Source organism: Malus domestica, chromosome 17 (genome assembly GCF_042453785.1).
Source record: "Malus domestica chromosome 17, GDT2T_hap1".
NCBI lineage: Eukaryota > Viridiplantae > Streptophyta > Magnoliopsida > Rosales > Rosaceae > Malus > Malus domestica.
This window is the reverse complement of record NC_091677.1, coordinates 29,781,444-29,804,475: the sequence shown is the minus strand read 5'-3', so window position 1 is coordinate 29,804,475 and position 23,032 is coordinate 29,781,444. Positions and strand designations below refer to the sequence as shown.

At 36.3% G+C, this 23,032-nt stretch overlaps 3 protein-coding genes across 3 annotated transcripts; 1 reads left to right on the top strand and 2 right to left on the bottom strand.

Annotated features, from left to right (window-relative positions):
* Positions 1-224: 224 nt before the first annotated feature.
* Positions 225-6,372, bottom strand: LOC103421886 (uncharacterized). The gene is made up of 5 exons (XM_008359929.4): positions 5,482-6,372; positions 5,297-5,364; positions 3,403-5,184; positions 1,267-1,378; positions 225-1,088 (listed from the first exon to the last, which is right to left on the bottom strand). Exons 1-5 carry the CDS (start codon positions 5,636-5,638, stop codon positions 364-366), a joined length of 2,844 nt encoding a protein of 947 aa, XP_008358151.3. The 5' UTR covers positions 5,639-6,372; the 3' UTR covers positions 225-363.
* A 3,058-nt stretch (positions 6,373-9,430) lies between these two features.
* LOC114822733 (uncharacterized) lies at positions 9,431-11,158 on the bottom strand. Its single transcript, XM_029097794.2, has one exon. The coding sequence runs from the start codon at positions 10,693-10,695 to the stop codon at positions 9,895-9,897; it is 801 nt and encodes a 266-aa protein (XP_028953627.2). The 5' UTR covers positions 10,696-11,158; the 3' UTR covers positions 9,431-9,894.
* Positions 11,159-19,737: 8,579 nt separating this feature from the next.
* LOC139193463 (secreted RxLR effector protein 161-like) lies at positions 19,738-20,343 on the top strand. The gene has a single exon (XM_070816487.1). It carries the CDS (start codon positions 19,738-19,740, stop codon positions 20,341-20,343), a length of 606 nt encoding a protein of 201 aa, XP_070672588.1.
* The last annotated feature ends 2,689 nt before the right edge of the window (positions 20,344-23,032 follow it).

The window sequence follows — 23,032 nt, the reverse complement described above, 5'->3', positions numbered from 1 at the left end:
TTGCACTAATCTATACTAAGGTGAGGGGAGAGAGTTCGAACCCAAGATGCAATAGGTTGAAGAGGAAGGCAGTAACTACCGGGACAACCCACCAGTTGCGCATATCATCAGTTACAGTTAGAGTGCAAAAGGTTGCTTAACTTTTATACAACTCAATTTTACTTGACAGTCTCAAAGCGGGGGAAAAAAAACGGAAATCTTCTTGCATATCCTGGTAACTGATCTTAAAATTGAACCAGGCCTTCCATTGATTTGTACAAAAGAATACACTTGCTTGGTTTAACAGACAGAATTCAACATGTGACATGGTTGATCAAGGATCATACGAACTCAAAAAAATGGTAGCTAGAGTTTACATGAATTTCAAAAGGAACCCAGCAGCTGGCACTCGCATAAGTCGATCACAACTTCATTAACCAAACTTTGAAGAATGTCTCCGTCAATTTCAGAACCGATCTCAAAAGCTTCGGTATTAAAATCTGTCCACTTACCCAGGGAATGACTCATATCCCATTCTATCAACTCATCAGGAATCATTCCAGCCAAATCCGTCCACTTCTGAATCCCCTCCCGAACCTCTTGAATCATCAACTTCTGGTTCATGCCTACGGGGAGTTTTTCCCAAAATCTGAATCCGGAATTGCAGCACCGGCCATATTTTGAGTCTAAGTACTCTATGACAAAGTCAAAAAGGAATTCACCAAGTTCTTTGATGTCCCCAAAACTACTGAACACACAGAATTTTGTCATCAAGGTGTCAGCAATGGTTTCCAGATCAAGAAGCAAGGGACTGATGAAAAGACCTTCCATTATGTTCCCCTTACTGTGCAGAGTCAAATCTCCAAACAATAGTTCAGCATTCAATATAACTTCATTTGCATGGGTGAGCTTGCCTCCACTCAATCTTTCCCCACCAGCATCGATGCTATGCAATATCCTCGATACATTATTGAAAAGAGCAGTTATTATCTCACTGCCAGTCTTATTTTTGTCCACTGAAGTGGCAGAGTCTACACTATCAGTATCATGACCCAATTGCAATTGATCATCAGAGTAATCCGTTGAGTGATGGTAGACGAACCTATTCCCTGTATCAGAAGCAATACAAAGATAAGAATCACATTCAGAGGATCTTACCGATACGAAAGAAAACAAAATCACAATTAGCTTTAGGGGGTTAGCCGAGTACTCTACCACCTCAGTTTAAAAAAGGTAATTATGAATCTGTTTTGCATGGCAGTTCCTACTATTACTCAAGTACTCTACCTGAGCTATCATCCAGACTACTAGAAGAAAATGAAGCTTCAAGAACAGACCCAGGGCTCAAATGATGACCATCATGACAGATTCCAACTGATCTATCAGTCTTTCCACGAGCCTGAGGACCAACAGAAGCTAAATGAGTCAAGAAATGTGTACCGAATCACCTTTTAATCAAACAGAAGAAAATTCTAAAGTTGCGCACAATGCAGGCACATTAAAAGAGATTGACAATAATTCCTACTTTCTCAAGAAGTTAACGGTGAGGATTAAATTAAAGGACTATATAAACAACTAATTTTGCATGACAAGGGCTATCGAGCATTAACTACGATAGTTCCCCAGAAACTTATGCAGTAAAAGTTGCGGGAGAAGCAAATAGCAAATTAAGAAGCATACAGCAAATGATTGATTAGAGATGTTAACTAGAGTACTACTGAGAATTTGCATCATCTAATATACTAATGTTAAATCCTAGCTAACCCCTTGTTCTTCTTCCTGACCTCTCTTTCTTCCTTTTCTCCCCTTTTTCTCCCTATTGGTTCGGCATCTCCTTCATATAATTTTCCCTAATACATACACAAGAGATGGCAGCAAACATCCTACCAGCAACCAACTCATGAATGCAATTCCTTTGAAGTTGATAACTTTTTTTCTCTTGGTTAGAACTTATAGGTATCGTTTGGTATGCAGACGGGACGGGACGGGATGGAACGGAGAGGGAGCAAAGATGCCCTCGGATGGAAACAAGGAGGAAGAAGAAGGAGACGGAGAGGTTATAATTTTGTGTCCCGTGGAACAGCACGTTCCACCCATTTTAGGCGCACCAAACGTGAGACGGAACGCCTCATCCCACTCCGTTCCATCCCGTCCCACATACCAAACAGTACCATTGGGTACCAAGACAGTAACTTTTGTGAATATAACCAAGGAGTTGCCCCCGGTTCATCAATGCAATATGAAATTCTAGTGGGTAGTATTTACAAGCAAAGGGTGAGGAAAGTAAATCAATTGTTCAAGCAGCATGCTCTGTTGAAATAGCTTTCCAAATCTAGGACCCGATCTCAATGCAATAGCACATATTCCCACGACCTGAATTTTCTTCATTCCACTCATCATCTAAATTACAAGTAAAATACATGGACAAGCTCCATACCATGTAGATGCCATAGTAACTACTGTTGCCAGACTGGAGTATGCATGCCCAAAGGCCTGTGATTTGATAAGCAGAATCCACATGCAACTCCTCATAACTAAGAAAGAGTTGCCATTCTACTTCAAATTCCTGACACATTCTTATAACCCAAACTAGCCTGGTGGAAGCACTAAAGCTCCAGAAAGTCTAATGAAATCCATCAGGAAACAATGATGTATCCATTGTAGTCATCCCAGTTCAGGAATTTTTCTGTTTGTGTCCATAATATATACAAAAAAGCAACCACCAACTATATAAAACATGAATAAGTTCTTAAATTAAAAGAAAAACAAAAAAATTGGGACTTTAGTTTTGGAACCCATGTACCATCCATTTATGATTACATGAACATCCAATCTCAATAGCAGATGTGATAACTGTGAAGAAACTTCAACTTATACAAGAATATGAATATCTAAGCTTATCTGATGTAGGTCACCACTACTTATTAAGCAATACTTTCCATATCTATAATATAGCATCCAGGAAATCAAACTCAAAAGTATTTCATGATGCATGGGACATGTATAAGGGATTAAACAGTGCTACAACCTAAGATGACTAAAATATAACGCTTTCCACCATGAAAAGCGCCCAACTATTATCCATGGGAGATCTTGCATGTAATGGCCAACTCTGATAGACAGTTATATAAGTCATACATCAGTTATATTAAGAATTGTAATCATACATCTAAAAAGCAATTCTAAAAATGCATCATGTTAGACAAATACTAGAATCGTAACATGATAAACAAGCTGCCAAACCAGTTACCAAATACAAAAGCCTCGAAATTTAGAAACATTGTTCTCTCAAAGTAAAAAAATATATTGTAACTGGTTCCCAAACTCAAATCGTTACACTTCCAGCATATTTTTTTTTCTTGGTATAAACGGTACAGGTAATGCCAAGTCAATAAACACAGTTGAATAAACAAAGAGACTTACAGGTGATGCTATATCTGTATTGGCCATGTGTCCGTCATGAGAAAGAGAACGATCTGCAGACAAGGCAGATATTAGCTCTTGGAGAATCATAGCAGTGGACCTCTTGGATGAAGCACCTGTTGCCATGTCATTATCTTCTTGACAAGCAAGCTCCCTCAGTTTTTGTTCCAGAAGGGCACCAATATCATCTCCACTCAATGGCAATGGTTCTTGGGGAGGGGACTTTATGCAATTGTCTATGCTTGTACCTTGCATTCCTGTAGGGTTTCCAGTCTTGTTCCTGATAGGGGAATTAAATGTGAATGAAATAACATCAGTGTCCTCATTTCCATTTGCTTTGTTAGCTTCTCTCCGACTGGCTAATTTATTCCTAGCAGAAGTGTGGTCCATCAAATGAGCACCATTTCCTAATCCTTTTCCAGTTGACTTATCAAACTGATAATTCTCCTGTCTTGTGGAAGTTGAACTAACAAAACCACTACTTTCAACTTGGCCACTACCATTGATCATCCTCCTTTTCCGTATTGTTGTCCTTAGCTGTGATGGGTAGTCATCTTTTCCAGGAAAAGTTTTCCTCTCTGTGTCTAACTTAGAATCGTTCACCTTGGTAGGCACCCTCGGTTGGGCACGACCACTCAGATTCCGGTTCAAGGCAACAAAGTCTTTTGTCCCTCTAACAGCATTTGCAGCGGATGAGGCTCTTCTGCCATCAAGACTATTTAGTTTGGATCTGGGTGGAATCCTTTCTCTTCCTAGTGACATTCGATGCTGCATCTGAGACCTATTCTTTGAGGTAATAGAAGATGCTTCTCCATTTTGAGGCTTGCATGGTTCACTTGACGACAACTGCCATGAAGCTAGACCTTCTGGTGGCAGAGACTTCCCTTCTGTGACAGGTTCACCAATGGATAGTATTTTCTTTTGACCACGAACTGATACAGGTTGGTTCCTACTTCCCTGAAAAATTGCATCATTTTCTTGCCCCAAGGAGGATATGGATGACTTTGGCCTTTGTTCTGCTACCAGCGAAGAGCTATTGACTAAGTTTGAAGCAAAGGATGGGAACGCAGGTTGTTGTTCCTCCACATTTGATGTTACGTCCACATCTACTAAATTACCACAACTTTTGCAAGAAGTTTGGCCCATCATAGAGTTGACCGCACCACCATTATAACATGCTTGATTAGAAATCCCCAGTGATTGAACTGCTGTTCCATCTTCCACAACCTCATCCACTAGAGGATAATGAAAAGAACGTGAGTAAGTGAGAGCACCCCTTGCTCTATTCGTAGACTGAAGTCCAGGTTCCAAAATTCTAGTAGCAGCATCAATCAACCGAGAAGTGCGCGAAGAATTCTTCCCAGAGGAAATCCTTGAACTCTTCACTGGAGAAGCAAGCTTTGGGTGATGCTTTCTCGAGCGCGACAAAACACTCTTAATTTGAAGTGCCTCGGCTCCAAACCTAGTCACTGCCCTCTTCTCATACGGTCCCATTTTCTGCAGCTTCTGAGGCCTTGATTCAGGCTTTGCATTTTCTGTCTCCAAATTCAATTCATCTCTATCATTACCACTATGGTTATTCACAAATGTCTTCTCTCCGCTGCCCCTAACATCAGCAAAGGAAGCTTTCTTGGGCTTCTCGCGTGTGGCGGGCATGGATTCAAGTCCCATAAGCCTAGCAACCAAACTTGGAGCTCGCAATTCATGCTTGTGCTCAAAATCAACGCTACGATTCACATTTTTCTTCGCATTTGGGAAACCCCCACGGTTTTCATCAGCAATCTGTCATTCAAACACACATACCCGGCATGCTCAACAAAAGAAAGATAATTAAAACAATCAAACCCATCAAAACAAAGAAATAATCTAAATTTAGAAGCAATAAGATGCATACCAAATGAAGCTTCGAAACCGGCATTTTCTCATCTCTAAACTTCTTGGAAACCTTGTTTGCTCCTCGAGCTGATACATCAAATTAACACACAAAAATGTTGTCGAATTTTTTATATTTCGTTTTTTTTTAATTAAATAAGAAATAAAGAAGAGAAATGTAGCTTTACACGATGAAAAAAGACTTACATGGAGGAAGCAATTTCTTGGAGAAGAGCTTCTTCTTGGCGAACCTGCGGTTCCAGTCGAAGAGCTGGAAGAAAATGCCGACGCAACCACCCGGCCTATGCGTCTTCTTCTCTGCTATCGCCAAAGACGACGCCGTTGTCCCGGTAGAATCATTCATTCTTCTTCCCCACCACGGATGAAAAACCTCAAAGCTCTTTTCTTTCAAAACCCAAAAACCTCACCTTCCACCCAAAAGTTTGAGACCTTTTGCAGACAAAAACTCAAATAAATCTACCAAACAAAAACCAAAATCCAATTTTTAAAAAAACCCCATTCCACCAAAAAGGGCTCACATTTCCTCCAAACCCAATTTTTGTTCCTGAAAATACCCAAAAACATACAACAAAAACAAAGAAAACCCGCCGTCCGTACAATAATTACACTCCTTCAAGCGACTAAAGAACAAAACAGACGCACAGCAACAACTGTCCTGCAAGTGCAGAGCAACGAAAGCAACCTTTCACCGTAAAACGACGAGGTCTGATGAAATATGTCCCGTTTTTCGCATGCAATGGACCGAGAAAAGTAGCAGCTGACAGAGAGTCTGAAGCGATTCAGATTGACGGTGAGGATGACGACGATGGAATAACGACCATGAAAAGCGCCGATCGAGAAAAAAGGGAATACGCAAACGACACGTCGTATGTCGCCGCGAAGCCCTAGAGATCGAAACCAAGATGGACAAGGCTTCTCTCTGCCATTTTCGCAGTCTCGTCACTGCAAAAAGAGGCTTTGGCTTTTGTACAGTAGCGTGTGCGTAGGATAAGAGAAGACGACAACAGTGTACACTGTACACCCCAAGCGCACTGTAGAGTGCACTGGCGGTCAACATAACAGAGGGCGCGAAAAGTAAAATATTGTTAAGTTTTTGGGGTTGTAATAAAATAATGGTATTGTTTGGTGGTTTGGGGGAATAGAATAGGGACAAAATTGGAAATAGAGTATTGGAGATTTCGTTGGGTCTACGTCTGTCCGCTATCTTGCACCCGTGTTTTTTCACCTTTTTAAAAAATCGATACTCTCTGTGCAAATGTTTACTCGCTGCCGGGAATGTCAAAATCCTACTCGCTGCTGACAATGTCAAACGCTAGGGAGATTCTCCCACTCTGTCCCCTCTCGACTATCCCGCATTTCTATCTTTTTAGCATAATTTTCGTATTAACATTATAAAACATAAGAAATATTAAGAAGGTTCTTTCAAAATAGAACTTTTCATGCACTCTCCATCGTTTTATGTTTTTGATATAATATATTATAATATTAGCATGGAAATTCTATAAAAAATATGAGGGCCAGATGATTTATGAAAATTTTCACTTTTAAGAGAACCTTCTTAACAATACTAAAAAAAATAAAATAACAAAAAATCTATGAAAAATCTCACTTAATACAACTATAACTTATTAAGTATCAAACAAGTTAAATACCCGCACATAGCCCTACTGATAAGCCTAATACCAACCCTACCCTAACACATTTCTCTTGTGTATGTTCTCTCCGCCTCCCTTTTCCCTTTCTTCTCTCTTATTTTCTTCGTCTCTACGTGTTTATTTATCTCTTATTTGTGCTGCTAATCTCTTCCTCTTCCTCTTTCTCTCGTCAACCATTCAACAGAAGCATCATCGTGATCATCGGCAAAGAGATTAATAGTCAAAACTCCTCAACGCTTCTTAAGTTCTCAATTTTTACTCTCAAAATCCCAATCTTATTTCTTGCGGTCACAAATTTTCTGGGTGTGAGAGCTCAAATTTTCTTGAATATGTAGTTGAAATGTGTTTAGTGTTGAAAGTAGAAGATTAAAAAAATAAAAAAAATAAAATATATATATATATATATATATATATATAATTCTTGTTAGAACTATAAACTAGCATGAACCAAAATCAAAATCGACATTAATGGAATTGTACAGTTTTAATAATAAATTTAGAGTTATGTTATTCCCACCCCATTATCTTATCTTTTCACTCATCTTTTATTAAAATTTTCAATTACAAATTTGTTCATTTGTAAAATCCTCTTTTGTGTTAAAAAAAGGGTTGGGTTGCACGCTCAGTTTATCTTAAACGCTAACTCATCTTTCCATCTCTTTTCATCTAGAGGAACGCTAACTCATCTTTCCATCTCTTTTCATCTAGAGGAAGGGAAAAAAAGGATTTAGATGACTTTTTCGTTGAAGAAGTAGAAAATGACGCTTCTATGGAAGAGGTAGAAGATTATGTTTATATTGAAGAGGTAAAAGAATAATTTTGTATGTGGGTATTTTGCATTTGCCGAAGTTTTCCTTTTGAATTTTGATACCTCTGTGTTTTCCAATTGAATTTGCATACTTGTGACTTCAAGATCAGCAAAAAGGATTTGGGCAACATATCCTTAATTGTATTGCTTATTTGAATTTGGCCAACGTATGTTGAGAAACACAAAACTCACCTACGAAAATCTTTAAGCAAATCAAACAATCATTTCCTTTTTTGGCTGTTTCATTGTCACGTGCATTTTAGAATGCTTGGAATGAATCAGCAGGACCCTGGCACGAGAGCCAGTTGAAATACCATGTCTGTGATGCATTATGAAAATTATATGTTGTTTTATAATTTCATATGTATGCATATGTTAAAGGTTATATTGAAAATAATAGTGGGTGGGGAAATAACATTTTAATTTTTTAACTTTTTAAGGAAGGTGGGATTATAACGTGGATGGAGAAATAAGACAATTGAGTGGGTCTAGTAGCTCTCTAAATTTAAACAAAACCAAATCAAACAAAACCGTTGATAATGACCACATTGATTTTTGTTGACCTCCCAATTTTTTTGCGTTGATAATGCTCACCACAAATCTTCTACATTTAAAGCCCTTCCATCACCATGATCAACAACTAAACCGCAACCAAAATATCTTACGAAGCCTTATCACATAATCAAGCCTAACCGAACCTCATTTATCCGATGTTCTAAACATGTGGATCTTTAGCTACCACACTTCAAACTCTCATGCTAAGAATTTTTCGCCATTCATCTTCAACCATTTCCAGAGCTATTGAAAGCACTCCAGGAAGCCAAATACGAGCAGCTGGAAGAATAACAGTGTATTCATAAGGCTCATTTCTCCTTCAAGATATTTTGGGCCTAGTTCTCACTTACTCATCAGATTCGAAGAATTCAAAGGCTTTATTCACTCGTTTTACAGCAATCCAACAATAAACGAGCTTAGTCATGCATTCGAACAAATATGCCCCAAACAAAAATTTACTTTAGTTTGAAAATAAAAAATCTCTTTGCAATCTTTTCATCACTGTCTCTTCATCTGCAAGAGGTCCTTTATTCAAATGCATAGTGTTTTACTAAAAAACCAATAAGAAACCTTCCATGAGTTTATTAAAAGTTATACTCTTCTATTGCCAATTGATTTTATGGTGGAATCTTCATTCGTATATTGTAACAAATTGATCAACACAGTTATCCGATTATCTTAGACTTATCATGATTTATGTTCACGATCACTTGGACTAATTATTGCACAAACTAATGAGAACCCAATTCATATAATGCATCTGTATGTACACGAAAAAAATTGAAGTTTCACCATAAAACCAACTGACTATATGACAAGTAGTCTAATTACTTATAGGCATATGCAAGGTCCATTCTTTTTCTGATGTGAAATTGATACACTCAACACGCCCCTTTACGTGTGGCGAATTTTCAAGCCTTACACGAGGATAACTCAAATTGGATAACGTGGAGCACGTGGGGTTGTTGTAATTCATCCATGAAACAACTTACTCTAATACCATAAAAAGTTAAAGTTCTGCTATAAAACCAACTCGCAATATAGAGAGTAGCTGAATTACTTATAAGTACATACTAGATCCATTTTTTCTCTGATGTGAAATTGATACTCTCAATAATACACACAAATGTAAAATTCATTAAAATAAAAATGAACAAGCTAAAATAATGAAACACCAAACCCAAGTTCAAAGAAAATGTCAGAGACTCCTCAAATACATAGATCAGACCTCTCTGAATTCTAACTTTTCATACAAACCATACACATAAATCGATATGAGAGAACGAAGACCAAATAATGCAAGAAAAAGGGAAAAGAGCATGTGGAATAACCAAGAAAAACTATGGTTACCTTGTCTTTTAGCACTCCAAGCATGTGGCTTGAATTATGCAGATGCCTTGTGGTATGTCCCCTCTCTTCATGCACCTCTTTATCTCTTTGTCTTCACCCTTCAAAACCCCTTTACTATTTGGCGTACAGATAATGTCCAAATAAATTTACAAATCACATTAAAAAAAATACCAAGAAACCAAATTAAACAATAAAAAAAGAAGTTAATCACTTGATCCCATAAATATATCATCATTTCTTCTTGGTCTTATCCTTGCCATTGGAAAAGATTGATCCAAAACCCAACATATTAGCTGCAGGAACATTTAGGACAGGACTAAATGGAGCAGCATTGCCCCCATATGATCCATATTGACCCTTTTTCAATGGAGGCTTTTGGTAATTACTCATTAAAGCAGAAGAATATTGTGAGGAGGAGGAGGAGGGCTTTTTGGATGCAGATTTATGGGAATTCTGCTTCTGATTCTGACCCTCTTTTGAAAACAACGATCGCTTCGCATTTGATGATGATGAAGAACCGGTTGAATTGCTTCTTGACAAAAGCGGCAAAGGACATAAGGTTCTGCCATATCCACTTCCGCAGCTGCTACTCCTCTTGAAACTCCAGAAAGACTTTGAGTTCTGCTTCTCATCACCTTCACTACTACTACTCGTCGTGTTCTTGCTCTCTTTCGCCATAGTTATTTTTGGGTCACGTTGGTTAGTAGCCGGTGCTGTTGGCAATGGAGGCATGATTTGGTCCAACTGCTTTGGCTGATGGGAAGACTTTTTCTTGATCTCAGTCGGGATCATTTTCCCATCGGAGAAAAGTTCGTCCGCGGAGGAGGACTCCTGCTCGAAGCTCTCGCGGACGCAGAAGTCGAACTCCATGCTCGAGTTCATACTTCTTGAGGATGAAGAATTGGATCTGAGAGGTTGGGTTTTCTGTTCCATAGATGCAACATCAGATTGGCAGAGATCATAGGAGAATGAAATCCTTGGACTCATGACGCCCATGCTGCTAGGGTTATCTGAATACAGCTCAACTGCCATTTTCCCGTAAGATTAACTTGAATTTAAAGAAAAGCCAAAGCCAGAAAATACTCAGACTACTGAAGAAGTTGGGATTAGAAAAAACCAAGAAAACATGTCGCTTTTGAGGGTTAAAACTTAAACATGGACAAGTCCAAGTCTAGATTTTATAGAATAGGGAATTCAAATCCACACACAAAGATAAGTGGTGAACTTAAGATTGTTTTTTGTTGTTGATGGAACCAATGAAGAAGATGGAGGTGATTTGGACAACAGAGAGAACTGAATGACCAAGTCGTTGAGAGTTTTGCTGTGTGTTGAGAGTTTTAGAGGGAGATAAAAGCAAGCAACCAAGGCAGGCAGGCCTCGGTGGAAGTAGTTGAGGGAATGAAATTATGGAGTAGGATCCTCTCCTCTCTTTTTTCTCCTCCTCTCTTATTTGAACGGTCATGGTTAAGTCATACTAACATTTTATATTAATTTTTTATAGTAAGAGAAGAACAAAATATTAGAATGTGAAAGGTGGTGATGGAAGAGGATGGAAAAAGGAGGGATTATAATCCTAATCCTGAAATTATTCAGCTGCTGTCTTCAAACAGGCAGGCCATGTTTTTAGCGACGTGGGGAAAAGGGGTTCTAGCAAATTGTATGCTTACCTAATTTTTCTCTTTTTCATTTTCAATTGCTTCTTAACCCCCCAAAAAAAGTCTTTCTTTTTTTCGTTTTCCAAATCTTAATTAATGGAATAATCATTTTAAAGATCGATATTAGAATGATATGTCATCAAAACTAAATTTTGATCAGTTCAACAATTGAAATTTAATAGATAATCATTTTAGCCATTCTATTTTTTATAGTAATTTGGGCAAAATTTTGAAGGTCTATGTTTTAACCATCATGTTTCAGAAACCATCAGAAGGGATAATGAGCAGAAGTTATCGATTGAGGGATCACAAATGATTACTTTTTTTTTTGAACAAACGATATATTTCTACACTAAAGGGAGGGTGGAAGAATGGGCTAAGCCTCATAGTGGATCAGTCATAATAATGTGGTTCAAATATGTTTTTGGCTAGAATCAACCTATGACCTCTCACTTACAAATAAAGAGAAATATCACTAAACTATTGTTTTTTTAAGAATGGACTGAAAGGGTAAATGAAATATAACCATAAAAGTAGTTTAAATAGTGACACAACCTTATAACAACAAAAAGAATTAAAACAGGAGAGTATGAAAATACACAAAATATTTAAAATATGTTTTTGACCCACAAAAACGATCTCAAACACTTGAAATCCATCTTAAGTCGTAGTAAAGCGACGAGTTTCATTCTCTTTAAGGAAAGATATCCTCAACAGAATGTGAATTGCAAAAACTCCAAAAACATTATTTATGCCGGAATTCGTCAATCTGAGCTACACTTCTAGTACTCCTACGTCAAATACGTTAGTAAAATATAAGGCGCAAAAACATCATTTACGCAAAGTTGTGCACAATGTATACGCTGAAGAACGTTCTTATTTATCTGTATAATTAAAAAATATATGAAAAACAAAAGGGCAAAAGTACTTCACAAGAACATGTATATATGTGTATAATACTTGAACTTACTCTCACTAACTAGAAGTCTAGAATGAGTATGTACATTCCAAAGCATTGTGATTTGTAAAGGTTTTCAGTGATATTAAGCTTATGTACGCATGCACGTAAACTTCAAGAGCAGGTATAACCAAAAGCAATTTTTATGGGCATGCAGGGCATCTAACTTCTACTTTCCCTTATGCTACTATCACGATAGGATATCGACTTGTGACCCTAATCTAAAGCAGCAAAGATGATAATTGGGTTTGTCACATGCAATTATATTCCAATCATGCATGTGGCTTACGGCCTGCTTTAATTCTTTTTAACGTATTTTGAGAAAGCAACTAACACTACGACATATTTGAGCCTTCAAGTTCTTTCATAATGTTTTTTTTTTCGGTCAACTTCTGAAGATACTTAACCAACCATTATCCGCTGTACAGAAACTAAAACTATGTTCGTGTACATTGTCTAAAAGCAGGTTGTTTGACAAGGTTTGAATTGGGTCTCAACTTGTTTTTGTCCGAATTATTGTGTTTACTATAGTCATGATCTTGCGCTTGACAGATGTAACATTGGTTGCATGTGCACATGGGCAAATCTTATTAAGGGCCAGAGAGGGCACGTGCCCTCCTTCAAGTTTGTGGCATGGGAAAAAAAAAAAAACAAAGGCGGTCTCCATAAGAATTAGGGCTCTGCTTAAATAGTAAATTTATATCGTTTGATATGACGTCGAATTAGACTACGGCGAATAATAATCAATTCACCACCCCAATCAATTCTATCACTTGCTTTTCATCAAAATAATCAGTAGGCAGATATAGCTCAAAAAGTTTTTAAATTTAGAGTGAGTTTTTTTTTTTTTCTTAGAATGATAAAAAGCCCATTAAGTTAACCCTCTCTTCTCTCGTACGTCTTATAAATTGTACTTCCCATCTTTATACATATATGATTTATTTCTTAGTTCACTAGAACAATATTGACCTAAGATATTGTTAAAATAGAACAAAGGGTGAGAATGTACGCTAAGCACATAATGTGTATGGATTTGACTCCACAGATAATGCTATGTGCCCTGTTTTTGAAATTCCACGAGAACTTATATTAATTACCACTACTTAATTATGCCCCGATAAATTAATTTTCTAAATTTATTCCTACACGTGTGATTCACTTTGTGGTGATCTCACGTAAGGGAACATAATGAAGAATATGGATCCCACGTTAGAGGAGAACCGCATTTGTATGGCTTATGGTACCCGGTGTACCATCTTTCTAAAATCTTTGACAGATTGATGGTCCCCCATCTTCATTAGTGTTGCTGATGGGCTCTGAAGAAACTGCATCCGAAGTCAAGTAGTATAATTAATAATTATATTAGTTCAAACCTGGAAAACTATATAATTAAAGAATAATATAGACACCAAAAGAAGAATATAGAGTGGAGGTCAAATTTCTCAAGCAAGAAAATTCAGATTCATATCTGAAACTTTCTTCCTATTATCATACAGCACCACCACCACTGCGTTAATATTATCATACTCAAGCCCTTATCTTTCTTTCATAGAGAATTCACATTGTAGATAAATGAAGATTATACCTTATACAGCCGAGCATAGTAGCATTCTAAAAAATATGCAGCCAATCCCACGTGCTGTTATATACCTTACGTACCACATCAACTAGTTTTCATAAACAATTACAAAATCATTCTTTAATTAAATCTGTTAATTGGTTTTAAAGTTTAAAGCCTATAATTTTTCCGTATTTGTGAGTGTGAAATGATTTCTGCATACCATTTTATCTCGGTGTGTATACTTATATTTATTTATTTTGCACGTTTGATATTAAATTTAAAGATAAGGAATCGTGAATTTCTTAGTTACATGATTACCAAAAGAACATTTCTGCTACTCGTAATTCTAATTTTCACTGTTCTATTTCTTTATCTTCTTACAATGATACTCCTACACACAAGTTGGTCAGTTGTTTTCTATGAAACAATCTTGTGTCCTTGCATCATGTTCTTGGCATTGAGGCTACTTATAACTCTTCTGCTCTTCATCTCAATTCGAAAAAAGTACAATTTAATACCTTCCCACTCGCTTGTTTGTTGTAAACCACTTAAAACTGTCGAGTAGTTATGCAACTATTACTAAATATGTAAACGATCGAACACAGTATAAACAACGAAATATTCATGTTAGCAATCAAAATGTTAAATGATTTCTAATTATGTAATTATTGCAGGAAAACTTGAATGTGCACTTTATAGATCCAACGATTCAAATCATAAGACTACGTTATAATGTAAACTTAAACAAATCATTAGCGCTATATTCATTTATATATGAATTTGTTAGCTCTTGAGCACATAAATAATAAATGAGCTACGCCCAATACATTGCGTAATTTGCTTGTGTTTTGATGCCTATATCATTGCATTCGTGTTCAACAAGGATGTCATATCTTAAATTTATATTTTTTTTAAAAAAAGAAGAAAAAAAAAACTTACTACTTTTTGAATTAAACTTTTTTTTATATAAAGGAATAATATCGTTTGTAATCAAAGAGTGACCGAGCTTCATACACAAAAGATACATTCTAAGAACCAAAATCGCAAATAGGCCGATATTCATTACAGTTGTACAGCACTATAAACCAATGAGCCCTTTTTTTTTTTTTTTTTTTTTTTGGTGTGGAACGTAGCTGTGCAAGGAACCCTTAACTTGTAGGGCAGCCCAAAGAGGACGGTGAAAGAACCCATAGGTAGGGTATATAATTTGTTGCAATTTTGGGTTGAGAAGTAATTATATACCATACCTAGATATATATACCGCTTTTTATTTTCTTTGTTGCTTCTTTTAGCGTTTGCTCACATGACAAGTGGCTACAACTGGTAACTAAAGCAAGATAAACAAATAATTAAAGCCATTTTCCCACTTGTTACAAAGAAAAGGCATTTTTCTCCTCTTTTTTTTTTTTCTTGATGTTTCTTGGTTGAATAACAAAGCAACTGAAAAGTATGCAATTGGTGGTTGAGCAATTCACTTCAATGACCCCACCTTTGCTGTTGGACCATGAACCCATAAAGAAATGATAAGAATTAGGGTTTGGGTTTCTTTTTTATGCACGGAAGCATATGGTATGTATCAGAGTTTTGATCGTTAATTAAAAAAAAAAAATTGACATTCTCATTATTCAATGCATATCATACACTGGAACATTATGAAATTTTGTTTATTTGTTTACATGTTCTTATTTCGTACAAAGAGGGAAGATTGTGGAAACTTTTTTCCTATGTAATGGCAGAGTATAACGCTGTAATCATCGAGGTTATATGCTTAACGATGAGGATTGTCTTGAGCTAAACCCAATTTGCGTTTTGGTCTTGGGTATTCAAAATAGGTCTGGCGGTCTATCTAAGTTATAATTTTGGTGCTTTCCGTTTGTTCTACTAAATTTTCCGACAAAAATATCGCGTGAAATGCATGTGATATACTTTAATGGGGTAGAGGGGAATTTTAACTGACATAACAACCGACCCCTACTCGGCACCTCCTGCACTGCACTCTTCATTTCTCTGTGAAAACTTCTCTGTTAACAGTCACGGAATTTGAATAGTTCTGTCCATTCGGTCCATCTCATCCTCGAAGACACACATAACGGGTCACAAGTTCTCCGATTGCTTTTTGAATTCAAGAAATCTCTAAACTGAGGTGCACATGGAAAAGCTCAAACTAGCTAACAATACAATCGCAAAAGCACATACACAAGAAAACACACAACGTGATCTTTCTTTTGTCTAAATATATAATCTAAGATGCTACTGATATTTCTCGAGACATTCAAAATCATAAGTTAACATCAATGCAATGCAGTGCATGGTTATCTAGCAATTCGTTCAACTCATATTTTGTGTTTGTCTCTGTGTATGATTGAATCAGTCTTCTCTTCATTCTATTTCCTGGTTCTCGTCTGCAAATTTCTTTTCTTCTTGGTGGAATAGTTGTATGTGTTCCGAGAACCTGTAACAACAAAAGGGCAATCAATTGCTTATGACTTCACATTGCAATTCATTAGGTTATAACCAAGAACAATGGTAGAAACAACCAAAGAAACCACACTACCCTATGCAACACAATAGTGAAGAACCATGTATGAACTTTTTATAAGAAAATAACAAAACAAAGAAAGAAAAAAATCGAAAAACTGTTTGGTATTGACAAAATTCTACCCATACAGTTTCAGTCATTTCTTGCTCAATGTACCTAGCAGAGTAAATTGGAGTGTCTCATTCCTCAAATACCAAAAGTTAGAATCACTATGTCACATACATTAAGAAAGGTCGACTGAGGAAATCAAACGAATCTTGTTTCTTACATCTTCATATGTCAACTCTACAACGAAGCCTTCACCTCAAGCCTTCTATCGAGTCAATACTCTTCAATGTGTTATGGTTGTGTGCCTCCTTGAACGAGAAATGAAAAAAGAAGCTAAAGCTCAGGATAATAATAGACTACTCGAAGAGTTATCAAGTAATTTGGAATGCTGCTCTTGCAAATTTGGATCCACATCTAACTGATCATTATAGTATTTCTTGCGATGAAATGCAAACATTTGGAATCAGAAACAATTGAATCCCGAAACAGAAACATAAAATTTTTCAGGACGACACAAAAATGTTAACAAAGACCAATAATCAACACGCATTTGACTCAATACCTTAATCTAATAACAAAAACTACTTTGCCTTCAAGTTGTTTCAGAATCACGTTTGTCCAAAAATGCCTGGGCTAGATTGCTGAAACTAACATTTATTGCTTCAGCTGCAGCATATCTCTTCATGACATCAACCACCACTGGCTTTACAATCTCCTTCTTGTTAGATGCGTTGCGTAGATAATATAGGGACCCAATTGCATAATTCACCTAAAATACAATGCGCTGTGGAAATCAAACTTTTCCCCTTTCAATGCGCTGTGGAGAAGGTTGATGTTGTGCAAGACTCTTGGTTATGGCACAAGAGGTTCTGTCATTTAAATTTCCAGGGGCTAAAGCTTCTCCAGAAGAAAAGCATGGTGAAAGGGTTACCGGAAATTGAAGCAACAACTGATGCTTGTGAAGGGTGCGTCATGAGCAAGCAACACTGTAATTCATTCCCAAGTCAAAGCATGTGGAGAGCAAAGGCACCACTGGAACTTGTGGATACCGATATTTGTGGCAAAATGCCAACTCCTTCCTTAAGCCAACATAGGTACATTCTCACGTTCATTGATGATTTTTCGAGGATGACATTGGTTTATTTTTTGAAGAAGAAATCAGAAACTTTCATTGTCTTCAAACAATTCAAAGCTTTAGTAGAAAAGCAAAGTGTTTGCAGCATCAAAATCATTTGAAGTGACCAAGGAGGCGAATATACCTCTCATGAATTTGAAGACTATTGCAAAGATGAAGGCATTTGGAAGCAATTGACAGCAGGGTATAGTCCCCAGCAAAATGGAATTATTGAAAGAAAGAACCGAACGATTGTGGAGATGGCTAGATCCATGATAAATGAGAAAGGGCTACCAAAACGTTTTTGGGCAGAAGTTGTGTATACAGCAGTATACATTCTTAATAGATGTCCAACCAAAGCCGTAAAGAACAAAACTCCATTTGAAGCTTGGAGCGGGTTCAAACCTTCGGTGAGTCATTTCAAAATTTTTGGTTGCATTTGTTATGCTCATATTCCCACTGAAAAGAGAACTAAGCTTGATGAAAAAAGCCAAAAATGTATCTTACTTGGCTATTGTTCCAGCACCAAAGGTTATATAGGCTTTATAATGTTGAAACTAAGAAATTGATTGTGAGTAGAGATGTGATTTTTAATGAAAAAGCTAGTTGGGATTGGAATGATAATAAAGTGCAGGAGATGCCATAAGCAATTGTGCAAGAAGAAGGTGAAATTCCAAGAGAGCAGCAGCAAGAAGAAGTCATTCCTCAGACTCCAGTAGTTGCCGGTAGAAGAAATTCAAATGATGCTGGAAGCAGTTCAAATGCAGAACCTGTTTCTTCGAACTACTCTTCATCAGAAAGTCATCCATTAAGAACTCAAAGTCTACGAGAAGTGTACAAGACTTGCAATTTCGTTGGTTTAGAGCTGGAAAGCTTTGAAGAGGCACAAAATCATGAAATATGGGTGAAAGCCATGAAAAAGAAGATGAGAATGATCGAGAAAAATCAAACATGGGAGCTGGTTGATTATCCACAAGATAGAGATGTCATGGATGTGAAGTGGATTTTCAAGACGAAATTCAATCAAGATGGGAGCATTCAAAAGCGCAAAGCTATGCTCGTGGCAAGAGGCTTTAAGCAAAAGCCATGTATTGATTTTTCTGAGACCTTTGCTCCAGTTGCACGGTTGGAAACTATTAGAGAACTAAGCTTGATGAAAAAAGCCAAAAATGTGTCTTACTTGGCTATTGTTCCAGCACCAAAGGTTATATAGGCTTTATAATGTTGAAACTAAGAAATTGATTGTGAGTAGAGATGTGATTTTTAATGAAAAAGCTAGCTGGGATTGGAATGATAATAAAGTGCAGGAGATGCCATAAGCAATTATGCAAGAAGAAGGTGAAATTCCAAAAGAGCAGCAGCAAGAAGAAGTCATTCCTCAAACTCCAGTAGTTGCCAGTAGAAGAAATTCAAATGATGCTGGAAGCAGTTCAAATGCAGAACTCGTTTCTCCGAACTACTCTTCATCAGAAAGTCATCCATTAGGAACTCAAAGTTTACGAGAAGTGTACAAGACTTGCAATTTCGTTGGTTTAGAGCTGGAAAGCTTTGAAGAGGCACAAAATCATGAAATATGGGTGAAAGCCATGAAAAATGAGATGAGAATGATCGAGAAAAATCAAACATGGGAGCTGGTTGATTATCCACAAGATAGAGATGTCATGGATGTGAAGTGGATTTTCAAGACAAAATTCAATCAAGATGGAAGCATTCAAAAGCACAAAGATATGCTCGTGGCAAGAGGCTTTAAGCAAAAGCCATGTATTGATTTTTCTGAGACCTTTGCTCTAGTTGCACGGTTGGAAACTATTAGAACTTTAATTGCTCTTACTGCTCAAAAGAATTGGCTGATTTATCAACTTGATGTAAAGTCTGTATTTTTTTAATGGAGTGTTGGAAGAAGAAGTTTACGTTAAACAACCCCCAGGTTTCGTGCTTGAAGGGGGAGAAGACAAAGTTTACAAGCTAAAAAAGACCCTTTACGGGTTAAAGTAAACACCAAGAATGTAGTATGCTGAAATTGATAAGTATTTTGCCAAGCGTGGTTTCAAAAAGAGCCTAAGTGAGCCTACACTCTATGTTTTGAAGAGAGGAGCTTCCATTCTCATTGTTTCCTTATATGTGGATGACTTAGTCTTCACTGGAAATGATCAAAGTTTGTTACAGTAGTTCAAGAAAGATATGATGAGCACCTATGAGATGAGTGATCTGGGTTTGCTTCATTATTTCTTGGGAATTGAAGTTTCTCAAACCAAAAATGGGATATTTATTTCTCAAAAGAAATATGCAAAAAGTCTGCTCAAGAAGTTCAATTTGTCTAACTGCAAAACAGTGGCTACTCCTTTGATGCCTAATGAAAAGATGAAGAAATATGATGGTGCAAAGAAAGTTGATGCCACAAAGTATCAAAGTTTGATCGGTAGCCTTTTATATCTCACTGTCACTAGGCCGGATATCATGTTTGCTTCAAGTATGCTTTCAAGATACATGGAGGAACCAAGTCAGCTTCACTTTGGTGCTGGAAAAAGGGTGTTAAGGTATGTGCAGGGCACGCTTGACTATGGAATTATGGCTGAAACTCGAAGTTTAAGGCTTATCGGGTACACCGATAGTGATTGGGCTGGATGTCTTGATGATATGAAAAGTACGTCGGCCTACCTTTTCTCTCTTGGCTCAGGGATATGTTCTTGGCGTACGAAGAAACAAAATGTGGTGGCACAATCATCTACTGAAGCAGAGTATGTGGCAGTAACAAAAGTAGCATCTCAAGTCATATGGCTTCGAAGAATTCTTAAAGATATCTGAAAAAATCAAGAATGAGGCATTGTAGTGTACTGTGACAACAAGTCAACCATTGCAATTGGCAAAAATCCAGTTAACATGATCGTACCAAGCACATTGCAATCAAATACCATTTTGTTAGAGAAGCTTTTAAGAAGAAAGAAATTCAGCTTGAATATTGTCGAACGGATGAGCAGCTAACGGACTTACTCACCAAGGCACTTCTGAAAGAAAAGTTTTGCTACCTCAGAGTTCATTGGAGTTGTGAACAAAGTGCATTAAGGGGGAGTGTTGGAATTAATGCACTATCCTAAATGTTAAGACTCTAGACATTCCCAAGAACAATTATTCTAGAGTCATTGTTCCTAGCCTATGTCTGTTAAGTTATCTAGGAAGAACTCTCTAGTTAGAACTCTCTAGTACTTTGTATTCACTATATATATAGCCTTTGGCATATCATTTTGTATCAAGAGGGTTACAATAAGAAGTAATACAAGAGCTTTGCTGTAGCAACTCAGATTTCTCATAAACTTGTTAAGTATTTCCATCCATCTACACTTCCTACATATACAGTCCCTGTGTTTTTCAAAACAAACAAGAACCTTGCAACACTATCGTTGAGCAGTGAGTACAGCTTCCTCCCTCCAGCCTTACCCACGTTAATCTCCCCATGCCCATCTACCCAACCTTGGGCAAGAAATTGAAAAGAACTAAATTATGCCTCATAACCACCATTTTAATTTATGATAATTATAACCAAAATTTTAATGTAAAAATACTAATATACCCTTAATTTTAGGGTCTCACAACAACCAGAACATAACTTATAATAGATGGAAAGAGTTTTCCTAATCCCCACATTATTGTATGTAACCTTTAAACTATCTTTAGATATCTGCAACCTTTAACTACACATTTTGATGTCTGCAACCTTTAAACCAAAATGAAAGCATAAATTAAAAAAAAAAAAAAAAAAAAAAATCAAAAGCCCCTTTAAGTAATATATCTTTGAACACTACTGCATGAATAACTACAAAACACAAACCTTGGAAAGTCGTATGTTAAACCAGCAAACATATCATATAAACTCTTTGCATCTTTTGTTCTTAAACTCGAATGATATAAAAGCAAATAAAGTAATAAATTCCGAAGAAAAACATTCACGATCATGCGCTGGAATGGAGTCCACTTGGATTCTTGCAAATTTGGCGAGTGTGGCATGTTCCACCACATCGACTGCATTTCTTCACCATCATTTCCTCCCCCTGAGATGGGATTCTGTTTGTCTTGCATCTTCCAAATACAACTTGTCTAATTGTGGGTAACACACTCTATTATGCACCTTTTCAAGCACACTCCATTCACTCTTGTTTCCAATCGGCCAAATGGGCTTCGCATTCGCTAGCACAATTGCATTGATTGTGTAGAATTGGGAGCACATATTGTATAATGATGTGTAGCAAATTCGACATGCAACAGTTTCATGGACACATGGAAGTTGATCAAGATCAAACCTTTTGCATGTGCATGTCTTTGCATTTAGGTCAATTATATGATATAAGTCCCCCTCACGTACTTGCAATGCATAGTGATTAATGGAAGATATATGCATAATGGTTCAACCATGTGAAAACAAGAAACGTTAAACATATATATGTGGCACTATGTAACAATTTGAGATACAAAAGTTAGGAACTAAGAGTTGTTCCAAACCATTGAAACATGATAGTTTAATCATTAGAAGTATTAACAATTCTATACACCCTTTATGTTGAACCAAGTTCACAGAATATAGTACAATTTATGTTATGTCATTGTCCTCTTCAAATCCCACATATATTACGTACCTTTCATATCAATTACTGAGATCGGTATGTATATCAATTAACAAAGGGACACTTAGGATGCGGTTCCTAGCTATCAATATTCTTTGATTGAAACCTTGTTAGTTTTTAGTTTTTGATTGAGGTCCCTGACATTAATGTAATAATGTAAGTTACTATATTCTTTAAATTAAAAATTAAAAATTGAAATTTGTAATTGTTTATATTAATGAGATTTTAAATAAAACCCATAATTTATGGGATTAAAAATAATAAAATATAAATTATACTCTCTATTATATTATGTGTGTGTGTGTGTGTACATATATGTATGGGTACATTAACCAAAATTAACAAAAAAAGTTATTGTACCAAAACATGGATACATTCTCAAATCAACGAAAAAGAATGTACCCATATAAGTTTAAATATGGATTAAAAAATTTGAAAGGATTTTATATTAAAAAAAGGGTACATTTTACATATAACAAATTGATATATTTGAGAATGGGTACATTTAAGATTAAAAAAATTGAAAAATTATATGAATGGGTACATTTAAGATTAAAAAATTGAGAATCTTTTTATATATATAAAAAAACTAATAGGTACAAACTTAATTTAATTTTTTATTATTTTGGAAATGTTTGAATTGAAAATTAATTAGAAGTTTAATAGAGGTGTGAGTATTAAACCCTAAATTAATTACTAATTTTTATATTAAAAAATTATATAATAAACATGTAAATTTATTATCACATTAATGCTAGGGACTTGAATCAAAATTTGAGAACTAATAAGGTCTTAGTCAATGAACAGTAAGAACTAGGGACCGGATACTAATTTTTCCATTAACAAAAGTAGACAGAGTCTTCAAGATTAAATTGGTA